The sequence below is a fragment of the Lethenteron reissneri genome, chromosome 41 (genome assembly GCF_015708825.2).
Source record: "Lethenteron reissneri isolate LAM-NWPU_2019-01 chromosome 41, ASM1570882v1, whole genome shotgun sequence".
Classification (NCBI taxonomy): Eukaryota; Metazoa; Chordata; class Hyperoartia; order Petromyzontiformes; family Petromyzontidae; genus Lethenteron; species Lethenteron reissneri.
The window spans coordinates 7311725-7333304 of record NC_083819.1 but is presented as its reverse complement, the minus strand read 5'-3'; the positions used below and the strand labels follow the sequence as shown (position 1 = coordinate 7333304).

General features: G+C 57.2%; 1 protein-coding gene across 1 annotated transcript; it reads left to right on the top strand.

The window, feature by feature from the left end:
* Positions 1–2386: 2386 nt before the first annotated feature.
* Positions 2387–20877, top strand: LOC133352800 (potassium voltage-gated channel subfamily H member 1-like). The gene is made up of 11 exons (XM_061568709.1): positions 2387–2638; positions 4103–4226; positions 4758–4864; positions 6549–6674; positions 7222–7343; positions 7928–8320; positions 8708–9224; positions 12397–12596; positions 13768–14020; positions 17639–17835; positions 18585–20877. The coding sequence occupies exons 1-11, from the start codon at positions 2566–2568 to the stop codon at positions 19551–19553; spliced, it is 3081 nt and encodes a 1026-aa protein (XP_061424693.1). The 5' UTR covers positions 2387–2565; the 3' UTR covers positions 19554–20877.
* The last annotated feature ends 703 nt before the right edge of the window (positions 20878–21580 follow it).

The window sequence follows — 21580 nt, the reverse complement described above, 5'->3', positions numbered from 1 at the left end:
CCACTTCCCCCCACCTCCTCCTGCCTTCACCACCGCTCAGTAAGTAGCATGGGCAGCCCTTTCTTTATTCAGCTGTGTATTGACAAGAGCTGTAAATTGTATTGTGTCGTTAATCCAGACCAAATACAGATTAAATAAACGGTGAATAAATAAATAGTTCGCGAATCCAGCGGATTACAGAGGCACTGCTGTCCGTGCCCTCGGCTGAGGCCACTTAGAGAGAGTGCCCGCGTGGTCATCCCACACCAACACACACCTCATCCACAGAGCCACACCTCATCCACAGAGCCACACCTCATCTACAGACCCACACTTGCTCCACAGAGTCACACCTCCTCCACAGACCCACACTTGCTCCACAGAGTCACGCACCTCCTCCACAGACCCACACTTGCTCCACAGAGAAACCCTTCCTCCACAGAGCCACACTTCATCTACAGACCCACACTTGCTCCACAGAGTCACACCTCCTCCACAGAGTCACACCTCATCCACAGACCCACACTTGCTCCACAGAGTCACACCTCATCCACAGAGCCACACTTACTCCACAGACTCACACTTGCTCCACAGAGTCACACCTCCTCCACAGAGTCACACCTCCTCCACAGAGCCACACCTCATCCACAGACCCACACTTGCTCCACAGAGTCACACTTGCTCCACAGAGTCACACCTCATCCACAGATCCAAACCTCCTCCACAGAGTCACACCTGCTCCACAAACCCACACATCATCCACAAACTCACACTTGCTCCACAGAGTCACACCTCATCCACAGAGTCACACTTCCTCCACAGAGTCACACCTGCTCCACAAACCCACACCTCCTCAACAGGCGCACCTCCTCCACAGAGCCACACACCTCCTTACACAGACTAACGCCTTGCACCCCCCCCCCCCCCGTATACCTCCGTTACCAACCCCACGACTCATCCCGAACCTTCTCCAACCCCTCCCCCCTCCTTCTCCACCCTCCACGCCAGCCCCTCCCCCCTGGCGCTCCCTGTCAAATTATTCTCGCGGCCTCACGCAGGCGAGCTGCTGTCAAGCCCCGTGCTCTTGCACGTGCGCGGTAGTGCAGCTGCACGCGTGCAGGCGTCGTGCAGCAGTCAGGCGGTGCACGCATTTGTTCGTGCAGCTGCGCGTGCCGTGCCCCGAGTGCAAGCGAGCAGCGATAGTGCAGCCATGTAGGACTGCAGGATTCACATTCGCGCGGTGGTTGAACGTGAAACCCTGCGTCTGTGCTGAAACGCAATCGTGCAGCAATGCAACAGTGGAGGAGGTGCAGCTCCGCGTTATTGCAGCTGTACAACATCGCAACTGCGCAGCGGGGGTTGCGATTAGCACGGTTGGCTATGTACGGTGCGATAAAAGTTCAACATGCATGGGCAGTAGTGTAGCCGTGCGGTACATCAGCTCAGTATCTCTGTAACGACGCAGTGCAGCCGTGCAACAGCTGTGCACCATTGCATCTTCTGCGCGCGTGCATCCGTGTGTCTGTTGCATTCTTGTAAATTATCCAGTAGTGCAGCAGTCTAGTTGCACAACACCCCGCAGCCGTGCTGCGCCAGTGCAGCAGTGCAGCAGCAGTGCGGCCTCACAGCCCTCACGATGGGGGAGCCGCGGAGCAATGCAGACACGCGGTCCCCTGAGAGTAGCGCACAGCAGCCTCGATCCGTTCCTTGTCCCCCCCCCTCACCTCTTCCACAGCCCCCCCACACCCGCCTCTCCACAGCCCCCCAACCGGCTAGCCCCCACCCCTCTTTTACCCCCCCCACCTTCCCCCCTGCCCCTCCCCTCTCGCCTACATCATCTCGGGAGCTCGGATCCCTGCAGGGGCCGTGGGACGCGGGCGGCGGGGAGTTGGAGGTGCCGCGGTTTCAAGGGTCTGAGAGGGGTGGGGCGGGGGTGGAGCGCGTAAGACGAGGAGTGGCATGGGGATGGGGATGGTTACCGAGGTGAACAAGAGGATGGGAGGGAAGATGACGAGGTGATGAGGTGAGAGGGAGGTAATGAGGGGTGGGGGGAGGTGAGTGAACTGGGTGGCAGGTGAGAGGATGAGGAGGTGAGGGGAAGAGGAAGGCGAGAGGGGGTGGCAGTGGAGGTGGGGTAAAGGGGAAGGGTGGGAGACGCTTCTCCCTCCCATCCAATCTCATCGCGCTCCGCTCACAGCGCGCACGCCGGATATAATCACTCCCATCGCCGCGCTCCATCCAATTACGAGAGACAACCGCGCGCGGCCGGGGCTCTCAACCCCGAGACGCGACCCTCAGCCGCCGCCTCGCGGGACACGTCCGCGGGCGGTCCCTACCGGGGGTGGGGGGGTGTGTGGGGAGGTGCTGCCGAACCGTTGGCGTCAGTCGCAGTCGGTGATCAGGGTGGGTTGGGAAGGGGGGGAGGTTCGGCACGGGCTTCCGTGGTCTCCTCTGCACGCGGCCAGGGATGCTCGCCTTCGCCGCACGCCGAGACCCGCGTCCTCGCAGCGCAGCCCCGCCAGCCCGCCAGCCCCGCCAGCACCGCCGCCGCCACCGCCGCCGCCGTCTTCCTGCCACCCCCGCAGGATGCCCGGGGGGCGCAAGGGTCTGGTAGCCCCCCAGAACACCTTCCTCGACAGCATCGTGCGCCGCTTCAGCGGTAACTCGCTCGTGCGCGCGGCGGGGGGAGGGGGTCCCCAGCGGGGAGCTCAGAGGCGTCTCTATCTGTGCACGCTACCCCCCCACCCCCCCACCACCATCGCTAACTTATTGTGAGCCCCTCAACACACATTGTGTCGATGTACGCTCCTCTTTGTCCCTACCATCGAGTCCGTCTCCGTGTCTCCACCTGCGAATGCCTCTCTTCGCGTCTCTCTCTCTCTGCATCTTTGATCCTCTGAGTATCTATAACGGTGCCCATATTCTCGTCTCCCTCGCTGAGTGTGGGTGCTGCCTTGCCTGTGTCTCTCCGCGGGCGTCTGTATTTATCTGTGTGTCTGCGTCTCTGTGTGAGTGTGTGTATGTGTCTCTCTTTGTGTGGGGAGCGGTCGTGTAGCGGTTAGCACGCTGCGCTACAAACCTGACGACCCGGGTTCGATTCCCACTCGCGGCCAACACCAGTGACAGCGATTATCTAAACCGGTCCTGGGCCGCCCCTAGGTCGACTCAGCCTCAAATGAGTACCTGGTGCGATGTGTGAACATCGCCACTAGAGAGACACTGGTGTTGGCCGCGAGTGGGAATCGAACCGTGGTGTTGGCCACCCACCCCTTCGTGTGCCGTGCCGGCCTTCATAGGTGCTCGCTGACAACACTTTCCCCTACAGTCTGTCAAGGCTATACGGGGGATCTTTGTCTCTCTTAGTCCCCGTGCAACCCGCTGTGTCTTTTGTCTCCTCCGATCTATCTCTGAGTCTCTGACTGGGTGCACATCTCCGTGTCGTGTATGTCAGTAGAACTTCTTTCGCACCGTACGGAGCCAACCATGCTCATCTTCTATCAGTCTCTGTGTCTGTGTTTCTCCGTGTCGCTCCCATTGTCTCTGTGTGTGTGCGCGTGTCTCTCTCCGTGTCACCGTCTCTCTCTGCCGTTCTCCGCACCGCGCCAGAACTACCACAGCAACTCGCGCAGCGCTCACGGGCGCTCAACCGACCGCCTTTGTTTCCCTTCCAACCCCCCCCCCCCCCAGTCTGAAGGGTGTGAGTTCAAATTCAGGCCGTGATCTCTCCCTAGGTCGCTCAAATGAGTGCCACTCGTAACTCAAAGGAGAGTCAGGTGAGATTGCTCGTGCAGTCTCCCGCAGGCTGGCGTCGCTGTCATCGCTTTTGCCGAGCACCTTTAAGGGGGCAAGGATGGGGGGGGGGGTGACCAGCATGACACCTCGGCGGCCTTTGTCTCCCCCCCCCCCCACTAATGACATTCACCACCAGGCACTCATTTTAATGCCGAGGCGACCTAGGGGAAAGCCGATGTCGGCCGTGGCTGCAGGCAATCTAGCTCAGGTAGCCGGGGTTCGTAGTGCAGTGCGCGAACCACTGCGCCACTGCTCCCGAACCTACGCTACGCACACGCACATATATATGCGTGTCGCCCCCCCCCCCCCCCCTGACCTCTCCCCCTCACAGACACTGACCTCCTCTTGGGCAATGCCCGCATCGTGGACTGGCCGATCGTTTACTGCAACGCGGGGTTCTGTGGCCTCTCCGGATTCCAGCGCGCAGAGGTCATGCAGTGCAACAGCACATGCAGGTGCTCACTCACTCGACCCCCCCCACCCTTCATCCAAACCACCCCACTCTCCCGTCCCCCAAATCAGTTCTACTTAACAGGGAATGTTGTTTGCGATGTTGGCGAAAATTACGAATCATCTGGAAAAATTAAAGGTTTGTAAAAATAAATAATTTGTAACGTCGCGATCGTCAGCGCGGAGGCGCGCGCGTGAGATCGTCACTCGCCGTGGCGGAAACTCCCAGTGAGCAAGCACATAGACGAACACATAAACATGCGATGCACACGTTAACACATACATGCGGTACATATGCAGAGATGGAAGCGTCTTGCTCTGCCTTGTCGCAATAATTACGCATGCGGACATAAAGGGGTGGCAGATGAACGAATTAATATTTCGCTCGATGTATTTATGAAGAAATGAGCAGCTAGAGTGATGAGTGCCGACGTTTAGCAGCACGGGGTTTGAAAGAAGATGAGAATGGTAATGAGTTTCAGAGTTTAGCAGCCCTCCAAACCGACCCCCTTCCCTCACCCCCCTCCCCGCCCCAGCTTTATGTATGGCGACCTGACGGATCGGGGCACCATCGAGAGCGTGAGGAGATCGTTCGAGAACCACGAGACCAACTCGTTCGAGATCCTCATGTACCGCAAGAACCGTGGGTGCCGCGGGGATGAGTCCCCTCCAGCTCCCCCCTCCTCCTCCTTCTCTCCCCTTGCTCCAGCTCCCCTCCTCCAGCTCCCCTCCTGCCCTCTCCCCTTGCTCCAGCACCCCTCCTCATCTTCCCCTCTCCTCCTCTAGACCCCTCCTCCTCCTCTCCCCTGCTTCCCTCTCCAGCTACTCCCCTCCTCCTCCCCTCTCCATATGCTCATCTCCCCTCCTAGACTCCTACTCCCCTCCCCTCTCCCCTCCTCCACTCCCCTCCCCAGCTCCCCTCCTGCCCTCTCCCCTTGCTCCAGCACCCCTCCTCATCTTCCCCTCTCCTCCTCCTCCTCCTCTAGTCCCCCTCCTCCTCCTCCCCTCTCCCCTTGCTCCAGCTCCCTCCTCCAGCTCCCCTCCTGCCCTCTCCCTTGCTCCAGCCCCTCCTCCTTCCCTCTCCTCCCCTCTAGTCCAACTCCTCCTACTCCCCTTCTCCCTCCTCCTCCTCCCCCTCTCCCCTCTCCCTCCCCTTCCCAACTCCCGACCTCCCCCCCCCCTCCTCCGTCCTACCATGCTCTCTCACCTCTTTCGCGTCTCATTCACTCGTCTCCACCAAAACCCATGGCCGCAACGTGGCGCCGAGGAGGCCTTGGGCTGCAAATCGCTTCGAGCCGAAAGGGCATGGCCCAAGAAGACCCGCGAGTGAACATGTGTAGTGTTTATTCTTTGTGTCTTTCGGTAGTAAAAAAAATAGGTAAAAATGTATACAAATAAAATAAAAAAAAACTACGACAACTATCACAACACAACACAAGCGATCGTCATCAGGAGGAAAACAGAGGGGGGAAGCTGCTAAAAACAGACTTTTAAAAACAGTCGTAGTTTTTTGTTTATTTTATTTTTATAAATTTGAACCTATCTACATGACTTTACCGAAAGACCCAGAGAATATGAATTCCTGCAGTCACGAAAGCTATAAGTCAAGATTTATGCGTAGTATATATATGTGTGTGTGATTCCTGGTTGACCTTCACATGTGCTTGCTAACAGCACTTTGCCTTGCAGTCTGCGTAGCCTACACAGAGATCTTTGGCTCTGTACGTGCTATATACATATTTTATGAGCTAGATATAACGTATAGTAAGGATCTCGGCGGAGAAGGTCCATGGGTCGGTCACCCTTCCCACGCGCTGCTCGAGTATCAGCAGAAACACGAATTCACCTCCGCACTCCATGCATCCCCAGGCACACACGCGCGAACACAACACGCACACACGCGCGTTACGGAAACACACGGAGACTTCAAACTGAGCCGTGAGACTCGGTCAGGCTTTTCCGGCTCGGCACGTTAACCTAATCGTATTTTCCCCAATGAGCTACGCAACGTCAGCATCGATTTAAAAAAAATCGATGCTGACGTTCGCAATTCCCCGTATGGAATCGTGGCTGTGTGCAACGTGAGTGGGAGAGAAGGGGGGGGGGGTGGGTGGTGGTGCCTCCCGTGGGTGGGAGCCGCCGTGGGAGTCACGGGTCCAGACCTGGGATTGTAGTCGTGGGTGGACGCTCTGGTGGGGGCGCTCTGAAGCCCGTTGTTGGGTCTAATAATTAAATAACAGGCGCGAGAGCGAGTTACTCCCCGCAAGCACCCAATCCCCACTCCCTCCCTCCCCTCTACCTTGCCCCCCCCCCCCCCCGCCCTGCAGGCACTCCCGTGTGGCTCCACATGCAAGTGTCCCCGGTGCGCAACGAGTTGAACGAGGTGGTGCTCTTCTTGAGCATCTTCCGGGACATCACCATCTTCAAGCAGCCCATAGAGGATGACAGCAGGGGTAAGGAACCCCTACCCCCTTCCCCCACGTCCTGCATCACGCCCCAAGACACACGCACCTCCAACTCCCCGTGCCCCCACGATCCTATACCATTCCAAACGATGCCCGGGCCATTCCAGGCCACGCGTGACCCGAATGAACGGGTGCTCACTCATCATCGTCATCACGACGAGTGAGTGGGTGACGTGACGGGTGATGTACGAAGAGGTGGCGGTGATGTCACGGATTTCGTGATGTGTCACTTTAACACGTGGGCTTTCGCGAATCAATATTATTCATAATAAAGGTGTTTTGGGTTAGATCGCGTCAATAAAAATGTGTCGTAAACCCTCCACCACCCGACGCAGCCAATTAGTAAGGGATTTGTCACGTTAACAAAACGCCACTTAGTTGCGATGTGTGATGCACGAAATGACCGAGCGATGCCATGCGAAGCCGGGGAGGCGGCGGGCAGGGGGGGGAGGGGGGGGAGTAACGCGCTGCCTGATGCGGTGACAGTGATGGCATGTGCGTGAACGCGACGGTATGCGTCGCGTTATCGTCGCAGGGTGGGCCCGCTTTGCCCGCCTCACCCGGGCCCTCGCCACGAGCCGGAGCGTCTTGCACCAGCTCAGCACCAGCGGGGCGCGCGGGGAGGCGGCGGGAGCCAAGGGACTCCGCACGGCCGAGGTGGGAGCTGTCCCTTTCAGCACCACGGTGGTAGTCAGTCCCACGAGCCGGATTCTCTGCGGTCACAGTGCCGTCATGGAATGACACCGTTTTGAAAAGCTATAGTTTGCGTGTTTGTGTGTAAACCACCGATATATACACGTGGAGCGATGTAAGTGAGAAGGCGCTTTGGGGGGGAGTTTGTAAGTCGCGGCTGTGCACCACCACAGCTGCCCGTGCACGTGCTCTCGCGGTCACGACGCGCCGCGGTTCTCCTGCTCTCCAGTACGCACGAGGCGAGTGTCTCAATGAGAGTGTTGCCTTATTAACTAGGAATGTGTGTCTGTCTGCCTGCCCATCCCGCCGTCCGTATATCTGCACGTGTGTCTACCTGGCTGTCCGTTTATCTACCTATTCATCCGTCAGTTTTTTCACCCGTCTATCCATCCATCCGTCTGTCTGTGTCCGATCGTCTGTGTCTGTCTGTCCATCCGTCTGCCTGTCCGGCTGCTTTCTTGTTCTTTCCATCTAACTCTATAACCGTCACCACTTCTGTTGTCCGCCTGCTATTGTTCGCCCACCACCTCTCCGCCTACTGCACGCAGGTCGTCCAGCTGAACACCGAAGTGCTCCCCGCCTACAAGCAGGAGGCTCCCAAGACCCCTCGTAACATCATCCTCCACTACTGCGCCTTCAAGACCACGTGGGACTGGCTCATCCTCATCCTCACCTTCTACACGGCCATCATGGTGCCCTACAACGTCTCCTTCCGCACGCGGCAGAGCAACGTGGCGTGGCTCGTGGTGGACAGCGTGGTGGACGCGATCTTCCTGGTGGACATCGTGCTCAACTTCCACACGACCTACGTGGGCTCCGCCGGGGAGGTCATCTCGGACCCGGCGCTCATTCGGACAAAGTATCTCAAGACGTGGTTCCTCATCGACCTGCTCTCCTGCCTGCCCTACGACATCATCAACGCCTTCGAGAACGCCGACGAGGTAGTCTATCGCGCATGACGAGGTGGTTTGGAGCGCATGACGCGGTGGTCTGGAGCGCATGACGAGGTGGTCTGGAGCGCATGACGCGGTGGTCTGGAGCGCATGACGAGGTAGACACCACTACACAGTACAGTACAGCTCGGCCACCGATGGATTCTTGACTCCCCCCGCCTGTGCGCAGATCCACCCTCACATAGGTGGTGAGGTTTGTTTTCTCCTTCCCGATACTCATCAATAGCCATGTCTTCCCGCATCCCGTCTCCTCCCATGACACCACCGCAGCCTCCACTCACCATCACCTCCTCTCACAGTCGTCGTCGGTGGGCCGGGCGGCAGCGCGCTCGCCACTCGTCGCGGAGGCGTTCGCGGTGTTTGTCTTCCGCTCAGGGCATCAGCAGCCTCTTCAGCGCCCTCAAGGTGGTGCGGCTACTGCGCCTGGGCCGCGTGGCGCGCAAGCTCGACCACTACATCGAATACGGCGCCGCCGTGCTCGTGCTGCTCGTGTGCGTGTTCGGCCTCGTCGCGCACTGGCTCGCCTGCATCTGGTTCAGCATCGGGGACGCGGAGGCGGCGCGCGAGTACGGGTGGCTGCACCAGCTGGCGCACAGCGTCGGGCAGCCCTACCGCTACAGCCACGCCAACGGGAGCGTCGCTGACGCCGCCGCCGCCGCCGCCGCTACGACGACCACCTCCACCTCCCCGGCTGACACCTCCATCACCGGCGCCGCGGGTGCGGTGGAGGGCGGCGGCAGTGGGCGCTGGGAGGGCGGCCCTTCCCGGCGCACGCTGTACGTGTCGGCCCTGTACTTCACGATGAGCAGCCTCACGAGCGTGGGGTTCGGCAACATAGCGCCCAACACGGACGCCGAGAAGATGTTCGCTGTGGCCATGATGATGATCGGATGTGAGTGATGCCCGTGGAGCGCAGTAGCGTCATCTCCTGCGGTCTGCGGTGTGGGTGGTGTGGGGTGGGGCGCGCGCGTTAACGTCAGCACTGGAGAGACAAAGGTGGACGGGCGTGGTGTTGGCCACTCACCCCCTCGTGTGCCATGCTGGCCTTCATTGGTGCTCGCTAACAGCACTTGCCCCAGCAACTGTTGGAGGTTATACGGGGGGTCTTTGTCTTTGCTGGGGGGAGCGGTGGAACGGTGGTTGGCGCGCTGCGCTAATAATCTGGCGACTCGATTTTGATCCTTGCTACGGTTAACTTCTGAATGAGAACCGGGTCTCCCCTAGGTCGATTCAGCATAAAATAGTGTCTGGTGCAGTGTGCAAACATCAGCACTGGAGAGACAAAGGCGGCCGGGCGTGGTGCTGGCCACGTCACCCGCTACTGCACCTCCCCAACTTTAACAACTGCTCGCTAACAGGACTTGCCCTCACAGTCTATATTGTTTTACAGGTAATCTTTGCCAGCGTCTGTGAGCGGTTACATGGAATATCTGAGCATTAAATTTCCCTCAATTCATAATTTATATCACCAAAGTGAAGGGGTGAATCACTTACGGTATTTTATGTAGCATCCACTGATGCGTGTGGGGTGGGGTGGGGGTAGATCTGGCACGTGTGTGTGTGTGTTGGGAGGGGTAACGAGTGTTGTGTGTGAGGGGTCTCGTGTGTGTGTAGTGTTGTCTAGTCATGAGCGCACAGAACTATGAAACTGAAGACCTGAGTTCGATTCCAGATCACGACCAATAACAGCGGCGTACATTTGAACGACGTTCGTGGGCCTTCCCTAGGTCGACTCATCCTTGATTGAGTACCTGGATTGGTGTGTAAACATCAGCACTGGGGAGACGAAGGCGGACGGGCGTGGTGCTGGCCACCCACCCCCTCGTGTGCCGTGCCGGCCTTCATGGGTGCTCGCCAACAGTCTGTTATAGAATACTCTTAGGTTTTTCGGTGAAGTCACGTAGATAAAAAATAAACAATAAATAATATAATTGCAAAAAATTATAGAAATAAAATAATAAATCACAGGACTTTCCTACAGGCTAAATGGAGGATCTTTGTGTGTGTGGGGAGCAGTGGTGTTGTGGTTGGCGCACTGCGCTACGAACTCGGGCGACCCGAGTTCGATTCCCGCTCAGGACCGATAACACCGGCGAATATTTAAACCGGTCCTGGGCCTCCCCTAGCTCGACTCAGCCTTCAATGCGTACCTGGCGCGGTGTGTAAAACATCAGGATTGGGGAGACAAAGGCGGACTCGCTCGGTTCTGACCAATCACTGCCTCGTGTACCGTGTCGACTTCCATAGGCGCTATGAATGCCGACGCGTGGATGGGTGGATGGGGGGGGGGGGGTCTTGGGGGGGGGGAGGGCGGGCGAGATGAGATCTTGAACCAGGCGCCAAAATGTCTCGAGCTAAAACTGCCCGTAGGACAATCTGTGTATCTCTGTGTCCGTCCGTCTTGTCTGTTAGGATCTCGCTCGAGGTAAGCGGTGGGGGAAGAGAGAGGGGGTGGGGGGAGCAGGGGGATACGAGGTGCCGTGGGAATTCTTCTCGTCTCTGACTTGCATTTCGCTTCTCTTCCATTACCGTGCATTAGCAGCCCGACCTCACGTTGCTGACAACTCAATATTCAGCAGCGGTTAAATCTTCTCCTTTATAATTTGAAGGGGGAAAAAAAGTCTCGCGTAAGAAAGACGGACCACACCGGCCACCACCCGCACGCACTGCACACGAGAGGCACACGCGGGTTGTGATCCCAACCGCGAGCTCCACACGCATCCCCAACCTATTCCCAGAGGTCCCGCGCACAAAGGGAAAGACCCCCCTCCCCCCCCGTCTAGCCTTCAACAGACATTTGGGGCAAGTGCTACTAGCGGGTAGCGCCTGTGAAGGGGGTTGGGGTGGCCACCATCACGTCGCGGTCGCTTTTGTCTCGACGGTGCTAAATGTGTACACGCCGCGACAGGCACTACTCAATTAAGGTTTAGATAATCGTCACAACGCGAGCGGGGGATCGAACTCGGTGCCGCCGGGTTCGTAGTGCCGCGCGCTAACCACACACAGACACGCGCCGTAACAACGGGACTGCGACAAATGGCGACGTGCTTTAATTGCAAGGGAAAGAAAATCAATAACCCAAGGAACGTCAATCAACCGCCCATATTATCGCAGTCTGAGCTCTTGCTAACGCCGGAAGATTCCCGGAAGTGTACTCATGCGAAACGTCGGACAAAAGCTGTCAAATTCTGCTGGCTTTCCGAACGTTACCGGTTTTGCTGAAAAACCAAAATCTATTTCTGTATTTGTCCACGTGATCAGTTCATCAGCTTGGCTGTGTCGGGTGGCGGAGAGTGCACATCTGTAGTTGACATTGACACCGAGACACGCGCTCTCTCACCCAGAAACAAAATCATTTTTTTGAATCCGTCCATATCCAGGTGGATGAACGCACACACTTTCCGATGCCAGTTTGTTCCACGTGTCCCGGTCTGTCTCGGGGGGTCTCTCCCGACCGTCACGTCGCTCCCTCCTCGTGTCTCAAGAGCGCACCTCGCCCTTCCTCTACAGAGAACTCGCTCCGTGAGGCTGATTGCTCCGTTCGACGTGAAACTCACTGCCTTGCTGATGGTTGCTGCTGCGTTCGCTGTGGTCCAAAGGCGCGGTCAACCAGAACAGCAACTCGGCACACTGTTTGGGAAAACATTTATAAATATTTATATATAAAGGACCATTCCTCAAAACGTCGAATTGGCGGTCTGTCGTGGTGTTTGTATTATCGGTATTGCTGCACGGTGGTGGCGGTGGTGTTTGTGGCGCTTGGGACGTCGGTAGTTGTGCTGGTCGTGGTGGTGAACGTGACGATGATGGAGGCATTGATGGTGGTGGTGGTTGTGACTTTGATGGTGGTGGTGGTAGTGTTGGTGGTGACGGTCGTGACGGTGGTGGTGGTCGTGACGGCGATAGTGGTGGTTGTTTTTTGTGGTGGTGACGGTGGTGGTGGTGATGATGGTGTTGGTGGCTAAAACACAATCGACACCTCTGCCGGGAGTCAAACCCAGACGGCTCCCCCCACTAAGCATCCCCGACTCCGCCCCCCGCCCCCTCCTGGCCGTGTCCCGCAGCGCTTCTGTACGCAACGATCTTCGGAAACGTGACGACGATCTTCCAGCAGATGACAGCGAGCACGAACCGCTACCACGAGATGCTGACGAGCGTGCGCGACTTCCTGCGGCTCCACCATGTACCGCGCGGACTCAGCGAGCGCGTCACGGACTACATCGCCTCCACGTGGTCCATGTCCCGCGGCATCGACACGGACAAGGTACGGGGTTGGGGCGGGGAGGAAGAGAATCGCAGCAGCGAGGAACTCGTCCCAAGAGGCTCGGATAGGTTTTGTGTTTTTTTTATCCTTTGTATTAAGTTCACTTGCTTGCTTGCTTGCGCGCTTACGACCGTGCAAATCTTTCGGTCGTTTTTTAACCCACTTCCCGTGATCCAGTTGAGCTGACATTTTGCACACAGACTCGTTGTGCGTGACAATTTATTTGCGTGAAATTTTTTTCCAAAATTTTCCACTTTTTAGGGGAAAAAAATTTCATATTTTATTTAAAATACCAATGTGATAAAAATGAAACTCTTACTCAAGAAAAACAGAAATGAATAATCAAATAAAACCGATGCCACGCATATAAAGGATTTATGGTGAGAAACTTTGTTTTTACGGGTTAATTTTTTTGTGATCACGCACGACCGGTCCCAGAGGGTGTATAGACCAGCTTGGTCCACCGACCAGCGGGTCTCCGAGCGCATGAGTTATCTGTTCACATATTCTTGGGTTTTTTCGGTAAAGTCACGTAGGTAAAAAATTAATTAAAATAAAACAAAAATCACGACGTTTATTTTCATTTTCATTTTTTACCTACGTGACTTTACCGAAAAAACCCAAGAATATGAATCCTTGCAGTCACGAAAGCTTCAAATCTAGAATTATGTGTTCACTGCCCGGGCTGACGAGCGTCCAGTGCCCTTCCCCCTCTCAGCCTGTCACTTGGCCGCCTCTCTCCTTGAATTGACTCATCCCCACTGCCTCCGTACTGCGTATTGAGATGCGGTCGCAGTTAGACGATGCTGTACGTATCCACGTTGTACTGCACTAAAGTGCACATGATGATGATGATGACGACAGCAATGATGATGACGATAACGTAATTTTGGCGATGTATGCTGAACTTCTTTCGCGCCGTACGTAGCCAAGCGTGCTAATCGGAGGTGCGGGGGGATAACGTGTCGATGTGAGGATACATGGGTATCTACATGGATGGAGATGGTGGTGGCGACGATAGGATGATGATGACGATTAAGAAGGATAACGATGCTAATGACGGCAGTAGCGATGGTAATGATGACAGCGACGTTGATCTCGATCTCCAAGCGGGAACATTGCCCCCATACCCCCCTGAACCCCCCCCCCCCCAACCTACTCCCTCGGGAAGGTGCTGAGAATCTGCCCCAAGGACATGCGCGCAGACATCTGCGTGCACCTGAACCGCACCGTCTTCTACGAGCACCCCGCGTTCCGCCTGGCGAGCGACGGCTGCCTGCGAGCCCTGGCCGTGGAGTTCCAGACGGTGCACTGCGCGCCGGGAGACCTGGTCTTCCACGTGGGCGAGAGCGTGGACTCGCTGTGCTTCGTCGTGTCCGGCTCCCTCGAGGTGGTGCAGGACGACGAGGTGGTGGCAATTCTCGGTGGGTGGGCTTCCTCGTCATCATCGTCGAGCGGGTGTCGGTCCGCAGTGGCCGCTTAAGCCATCAATGGGCCAGACCGTTTGGAATGTTCCTCCAGGTGTCGCCAAGATCCGTAGTCCCCTAGCCGAGTCCTCCTAGGTAGGCGCGGCCCGCGTCATCGTCTAATACGACGATCTGCGAGCTCCAGGTCAGCCCACGTAGGATCGGGTTTCGATCCGGGATCTGATCTTGGACCCTCACCGGGTAGGGCGAGGTTGAACTACATCGCCTGCTTACAGACGAGCCGCGTAGCCCGAATAGGCCCAGACGGCGGTGTCGGATGAGGAGGCTCTCCTCCATGTGGGCGAGACCAGCGCGGGATGTCACGGTGACATTTGTGATGAAGTCAGACCACTTTGATCCCAAGGATGATGATGATGATGATGCGCCGTTGACAGCTCGTGTGGAAAGCCTCCAGAGCACTTGGCGTCGGACGCGAGCAGTGTCCAGGTCTCGTTTCAACGGGTCGATGCGACGCCCCTGCATCCGCTAAAGGCTGCTACAGTTCACCGCAATGTTAAATATATATTTAAAACAACAATACAACTGAACGCGTTTGAAAATGACACTGCGTGGCCGTGAATGGAAACAATATAAACAATGGGCACATATGTGCAATAAAAAAAATCCACGTGTTATAAAAAAGTGCTATTGCCAGAAGCGCTGCCTATTATATATGCTTCCTTTCAAGGTCGCTGTTATTTGACGAGTGTGTTGAACTGTAAATTTGGCTCGTGCACCCCTCCCAACTCAGCAGCCGCAGCATCACCAGATACTTTGTTTAAAACTAGCATAGACTATTAGATGGAACCGCGACCCTAAATGGCAACGATTTATCTTCAATTCTCCATGGAGGGTGGAGGGGCGGGCGTGCGAGTGAATGAGCGGTGGCGCTGTGGCCAGCGCACCACGCTATGTATTCAACCACATGGGTTCAATTCCCGGCCACGGCTAACATCAGTGACGAGTGGCAACAGACAACAAAACCGGTCTTGGGCCTCCCCTAGGTCAACAAATTATTGCCCGGTGCGGTGCGTACCGATCAGCACTGGGGAGACGAAAGGCGCTGTGCCGGCCTCAATAGGTGCTCGCTAACTGCACTTGCCCTAACAGCCCGTTAAAGGCTACACTTGGGGTCCAGAGTGGTGTTTTAGGTCCAACTCACAGCGTGAGTCCTGCTCTGTCGCTCGTGCCCACCGCCACGCAGCCCCCACCCATGCCCCCCCCCCTACCCTCCTGCTCACCCAGCAACTGCTGCTTCTAGCATCCCAATGATGAATTATTCAAAGGGGGAACGCAGTGGGGAGTCAATTAAGATCTGGCCGCGTGCGAACTATTATATATTTATTTGTTTATTATGAACATCACATCAACAACTACCACAACAAAAGCCACGCGGTTACACAGAGGGGAGAGACGTCGGGGGGAGATGCATGCGGGGCAGAGACGAGGCGAGCCCTGAGGTTGGTGAGAGATTACAGGGGGATCCCCCCCACCCGCACCCTCTGCAGCACTTCCCTGGGCCACATCGTGTACTCCACACGCGCATACGCACGCGTGCCTTTAACAATCACAATTACTGAGCGCCGGCCAAAAAAAAGGTTTAAAAAATGCCAGGCGGCCAGCGACAAACAGCACTCTTAGAGTTGTAATAAATTAAGCGATGGCACTCGTACGAGTTTGTAGGGTACTGTGTGAATATGAAGAGCACTGCAGATTACGCAGCAGCAAGGCATTATCACGGGCAGGGCAGAGTTGGCGGTAACGCGGTGGGGTGGAGTCCTCCCTCTGGAGGCGCGGAGTGAGGAGTGCGCTGGTTGTTGTTGTTGTGGTGGGGGGCGGGGAGCACCCACACCATCGTCTTCGCATCCTTGGCAGCCCCCCACCCTCCCTCCTCGCCTCCTCCCTCGCCCGACCGCCCGCGACTCCCCGCCCGCGAACCATGCGGACCACCTCATCCTCTCCTCGTGCCGAGCGCCTCCGCGATTCTGTGTCCATGAAAGTTTAATGAGACTGGGGGATATGGGCGAGTGGGGGGGGCATGTGGGGTGGGGTGGGGGAGCCGAGGGGGGCCGCGCTGCATCTGACTCGAGGCTCCGAGCGTCGAGAGGATGGGGCAGAGTCCGCGATTGATGCGCGAGCGAGGAGTTTGTTAACACGGGGTCATTACTCTCTTCTGTCAATCACACACACACACACAAAGATCCGCCGTATAGCCTTGACAGACTTTTGAGGCAAGTGCTGTGAGCGAGCACCTAACGGCACACGAGGGCGTGCGTTGGCAGCACCACGCCCGGCCGCCTTTGTCTCCCCAGTGGCGATCTTTACACACCGCACACCAGTTACTGATTTAAGGCTGAGTCGACCTTCACACACGTACGCACGTAAAAGGCGCACTCAGATGCACACGTGACGCACGAACAACTATAGCCATCGTGCAGCTGTCAACATTGTTGGGTGAGTGTTGTTAGCGAGCACCTATTATGAGCACGAGGGGTGGCGCTGTGGCCAGCCCCAGGCCCCTCCGCCTTTGTCTGCCTCGATGCTGACGTTCAGTCGGCCCATCAGAGGTCCGCATTTTAAAGCTGAGTCGACCGAAGGAAGGCCCAGGACCCGTTCAGATATTCAGTCATCACTGACAATAAACCGTGGCCGAGAATCACACTGAGGTCACCGGGTTGGTACCTCAATCCGTTAACCACTGCGCCACCTAAGAAATACAGTCATGATATCAATCATTCACAGCCCTTTCTTTAAAAAGAAAAGCATACAAGCTTGGGCTAGCGGCGTCTGCAATTGACAGCCGTTACCGCGAGCGACTTCGTCCCCAGCAGTAGGGGTCCGGGTGATCCGTGCCAATCATTCGTTTATAATAGAGGTGTTTTTTGGGGGGGGTTAGATCGCGTAAATATATAAATGTGTCGTTAAACCCGCCACCACCAGACACATAAACAGAACGTGGCAATTCGTCACTAGTACAGCACACCGGTGTGTTGGAGAGCTAAGCCACAACATTTATGACGTTTTTACAACTATCTTCAATAGCCAGATTTGGCAGCCAAATCTGGCTGTCGCCTGATGACGCTAGTTGTAATTACTGATGAAACGTCGTACTCACATTGTTAATGTTGTGGCTTCGCTCTCCAACACACTGGTGTGCTGTACTAGTGACGAATTGCCATGTTCTGTTTACGTGACAACCCTTACTAGTTGGCTGTGTCGGGTGGTGGCGGGTTTTAACGACACATTTATATATTTACGCGATCTAACCCAAAACAACCTCTATTGTGGATGATATTGGCCGCGAAAGCTTACGACGTGTTAAACATTCTTTAGTTTGTTGTCCTTCCCGCGCACCTCCAATTAGCACGGTTGGCTAGGTACGATGCAAAATAAGTTCAACATACGTCCATACACACAGTCAACCGCGCGTCACCCCACCCGATCTGTCCCGGGCTCTTGCCCATCGCGCGCGGCTTCCCAGCAGCGCGAAAGTCGCGCAATTACGCAGCGCGACCCGAGGCCTCGTTAATTAGTGTGGTGGCTAACTCCTTCCCCGCACCCACCCACCCCACGCAGGCAAGGGGGACGTGTTCGGAGACGCGTTCTGGCGAGAGAGCGGCCTGGCGCAGGCGTGCAGCAACGTGCGCGCGCTCACCTACTGCGACCTGCACGCCATCCCGCGCGAGCCGCTCCTACGAGTCCTCTCCTTCTACGCGCCCTTCGCCAGCTCCTTCGCGCGACAGCTGCTGCTCACCTTCAACCTGCGCAAGCGCGTGCGTGGCGCCCTGCACCCAGCACCGACACTCACTCCGCTCGCTCCCTGCACTCGCCGCACAGCGCGCTTCTCTGCACCCGACGCTCAGCGCGCAGTACACAGGGACAGTGCGATATGAACCACCGATCCATCCCGTTGAGCGCGGTTGGCTACGTACTACGTACGGTGCGAAAGACGTTCAACGTACGTACGTGCACCCCGTACGACGTGAATCACCAAGCCACCCAGCACCCTAGTCTCTGCACGCTGGGGCACGCACCCAACACTCACGGTGGCACCACAACACACGCGATGCATCAAACCACCCGGACACCCACCCTGCCCCGGGCGCCCTGCACTCGGCGCACCCTGGAACGCGCACCATAGCCCACCCTGCACACAATGTGGAGGAACCAGCATCGTTCGCCAGGCACTGAGCTGCTAGCCCGGCTACCTGAGTTCGATTTACCGTCCATGGAAAGCATCAGTAGCGAGCGACATCCGAAACGGTGCGAGGCCGCTAACCACCGCGACCCGCACCTCTTCACAAACCCGCGCGGAGCAGCGCGGTGAAGTATGGCGAAGCAACCCTAATGCTCGACGCGGTGTGGGGAAGCCTTCACCCAGCAGTGGATCTCCACGCTACTAACAATTATCATGATACAACAAGTACAAGGATCTGGTTCTTGGTGCAAATCGAATACGCGGCCCCCACTCTCGCCACTGCCCCCGATCCCTACCACCTCCTCCTCTGCCCCCCCCCCCCAGATTGTGTTCAGAAAAATCAGCGACGTGAGACGCGAGGAGGAGGAGGCGGCGGCGCGAGCGAGGCGGGGCAGCGCGGCACCCCACGTGGAGCTGCACTCCGACCACCCCGTGCGCCGCCTCCTGCAGCGGCTGCGGCAGCAGAAGGAGGCGCGGGGCGCGGCGGAGAGGGGCTCCCCAGCGGGGGGCGGCGCGGAGGAGCCCGGGCCGGACTCGCTGCCCCCCACGGTCCCCAATGGCTCATCGGTCAGCAGCGATAGGAGTAGCGTGGTGACCATCACGGAGGCGCCCGGTCCCTCTCACGATAAGCCGACCTCTCTGCCCCTGAGCCTGCAGGGGTCGTCGCCGGCACTGGGGCACAGCGCTCCGGGGGCCCTGCTCTCGGCCCCCAGCGCGGGGCCCTTCAAGAAACCCACGGGGTGGTCGCGCTTCAGAGGGGCCCTCAACGTCGCCTCCAAGGAACCCAGCGGCGGCGAGAGCCGGGGTCACTCTCCGACAGAGGTCATCGAGATGACGGAGGCGAGCGTGCGGGGGCGCGAGGAGAGGGCCGGCGGTGCGAGCACCCCGTCTCAGGTTCGCGTGTGGGAGGCGTCACCCGCCACCTCCCCCGCGCAGAGCCCCCCCGCGGGCGCGGGCCGGACCTCCGAGAAGGTGACTCTGAGGAAGACGGAGTCCTGCGACAGCGGCATCACGCGCAGCAGCCAGAGGCTGGACGCGCACGACGGAGCGCGGAGCTCGGAGCACAGCCCCGCAGCGGCGGGGCCAGCGGCCGGGGCGGCGGCCGTGAGAGAAGTGCGACGTCCGTGCCTCGCCATCCCCGAGCAGAGGCTGCACGCGTCGGTGCTGGGCGCGCGGGATGACCTCAAGCAGGACGTGATGTCGCTGGGAGCACGCATGGCCGGCATGGAGAGGCAACTGGCGGAGATCGTGCGGCTGCTGAACGAGCGGCAGGCCCGTGACTGTGGCCCGTGACTGCGGCCCGTGACTGTGGCCCGTGACTGTCGCGGCCCGGCGCGTGGCTCCAGGCTACAAACTCGGCCGCAGGTTTATTTTTGGTTGTTCCCAGCCCGGTGGATTCAAGTATGATTGAAGCGTGACGATAATTGTGATGATGCACCGGTGATGATTGTTCTTGTAAGATGGTGAATTCATTATTGACGAAGACGATTGATGAGGATGATCGATACTAAACTGTGATCCCACCAGTCCAGATTTCCTGGGAAGGTGCGCTTACTGCCCCCGGTCTCTCTTCTGCGAGAGAGAACTATCGCAATAAAATGTTCTTCCCACTCATCGATCACCACACCTTGACCCGGAGCAGCGGACAGCGAGGAGGCAGTGACTTGCGGACAGTCCCCGCAGCAGCAGCAGCAGCAGACTGGGTGCTCTCAGGAGACGACTGGATTCTGTGTCGCTAACTGTCGCCACCCTTGGTCGTGTGTTCGACTCGATATCGACTTCCGGAGTGAGAGAAGGAGAACTGCTGTCGTGCTGCCTCGTGAGACCCCCCGCCCCCCCACCACTTCACCCCCCCCCACCCCCGTTCACGTCCACGAGTCCCTAAGCGCCTGCGTTAGTTGCATTGGGTAGATGTTACAGATGCATGGCAAGTGTCAGCGCCGGGGGGGGGGTCCTGGGTCGAATTGTGGAGCCTGATAAATCCGCGTGTGACCTCACACAGTGACCACCTCGTCCAGGCGATCAGATCACTCGGTAGACGTCCCGCGAACCGTTTCTCCCATTGATGCGATCGCCTCAATGGTTCCTCATCGCTCGGTGCGCGCGGTGATTTACCGACTCGACGATCGCGTCTCGTCTCGATGGCTAACTTCGTTCATTGATCCTCATCACCCGTCGATTCCCAGAGTCGGTGGCGATCCTCTCGCAGCGATGTCCCCACCGAGTGATCTCCTCGCTTGAACTACGAGTTCGGTGATCTCTCTCTCTCTATATATATATAAAAAAACAAAAATCTCCCAACTCAATAAAACTCACCTCGCACGGTGACGTCACAGTGGGTGACCTCTTCAACACCCCACTCCCAGCAACCATGTCAACGTCGGGCCAACGTTGGAAATGCGGTTGAAACCGTCGAGCCAACGTCGGCCCAACGTTTATTCAACGTTCCGCGTTTAATGGGTGGTGTCCTCACCTCCGCAAGAACCTCGTTCGGGGGCTCCCGGTGCATAAACAAGATCCGCATGCGGCCCTCGCCTCGCGCGCCCACGCACCGCGACCACGTGTCTCGTGAATGTTCGCGAATGTGAAATGCACGCGGTGGAAACGACGGCGAGGCCTCGACCACAAGCAGTGCAAACGTCGATTAAACGACTTTTTGCAGTACCCCGGGTCGCTGTGGAATTCCCCTTCATGTCGCGTGGACTTACTCGACGTCGACTTGAAAACAGAGAAAGGACCCCCCTCCCCCACCAACCTCCCTCCAGTATGCACCCAATTATCCGGAATAAAAGGAGACGCTCAGAAAAAAGTAAGACGCAATCCCAAGACTTGTGATCCCCTGCGTCAATAACGTTACCAACTTATTCTGGTCTCTTCTCACACATACGCACAGTACACCTCACATGATTATCAGACGCACCCCCCAAACATTGCTCTGAAATACACGACAGGCAAACGGTCTATCTGAAAATCCTGAGAATACGGTGGAAGGGGAAGTGTAACGATGAATGGAATAATGGAATGTTCGTACAGACACAGACCCCGGACGCTACGGGTCTGCGTGGTCAGTGTTTACCAATCAGCAGGCGCGTGCAGCGTGTAAATGATCTCAGTTCGTATTTTCGAACGCAGGAGATCGGTGAACCGTGGAGAGGCGACACGAATCTTTTTCCTGATTCAGCTGCTGCTGTTGCTGCTGTCGAGAAGCAAGGGTAATGTTACAATGAAGTGATTCATGAACCAGATGATTGCGTCAGGGGGTAGTGGAGTGGTGCATCGTTGCGTTGATGATGCTCCCTTCGTATTCAAAATCAGAATAT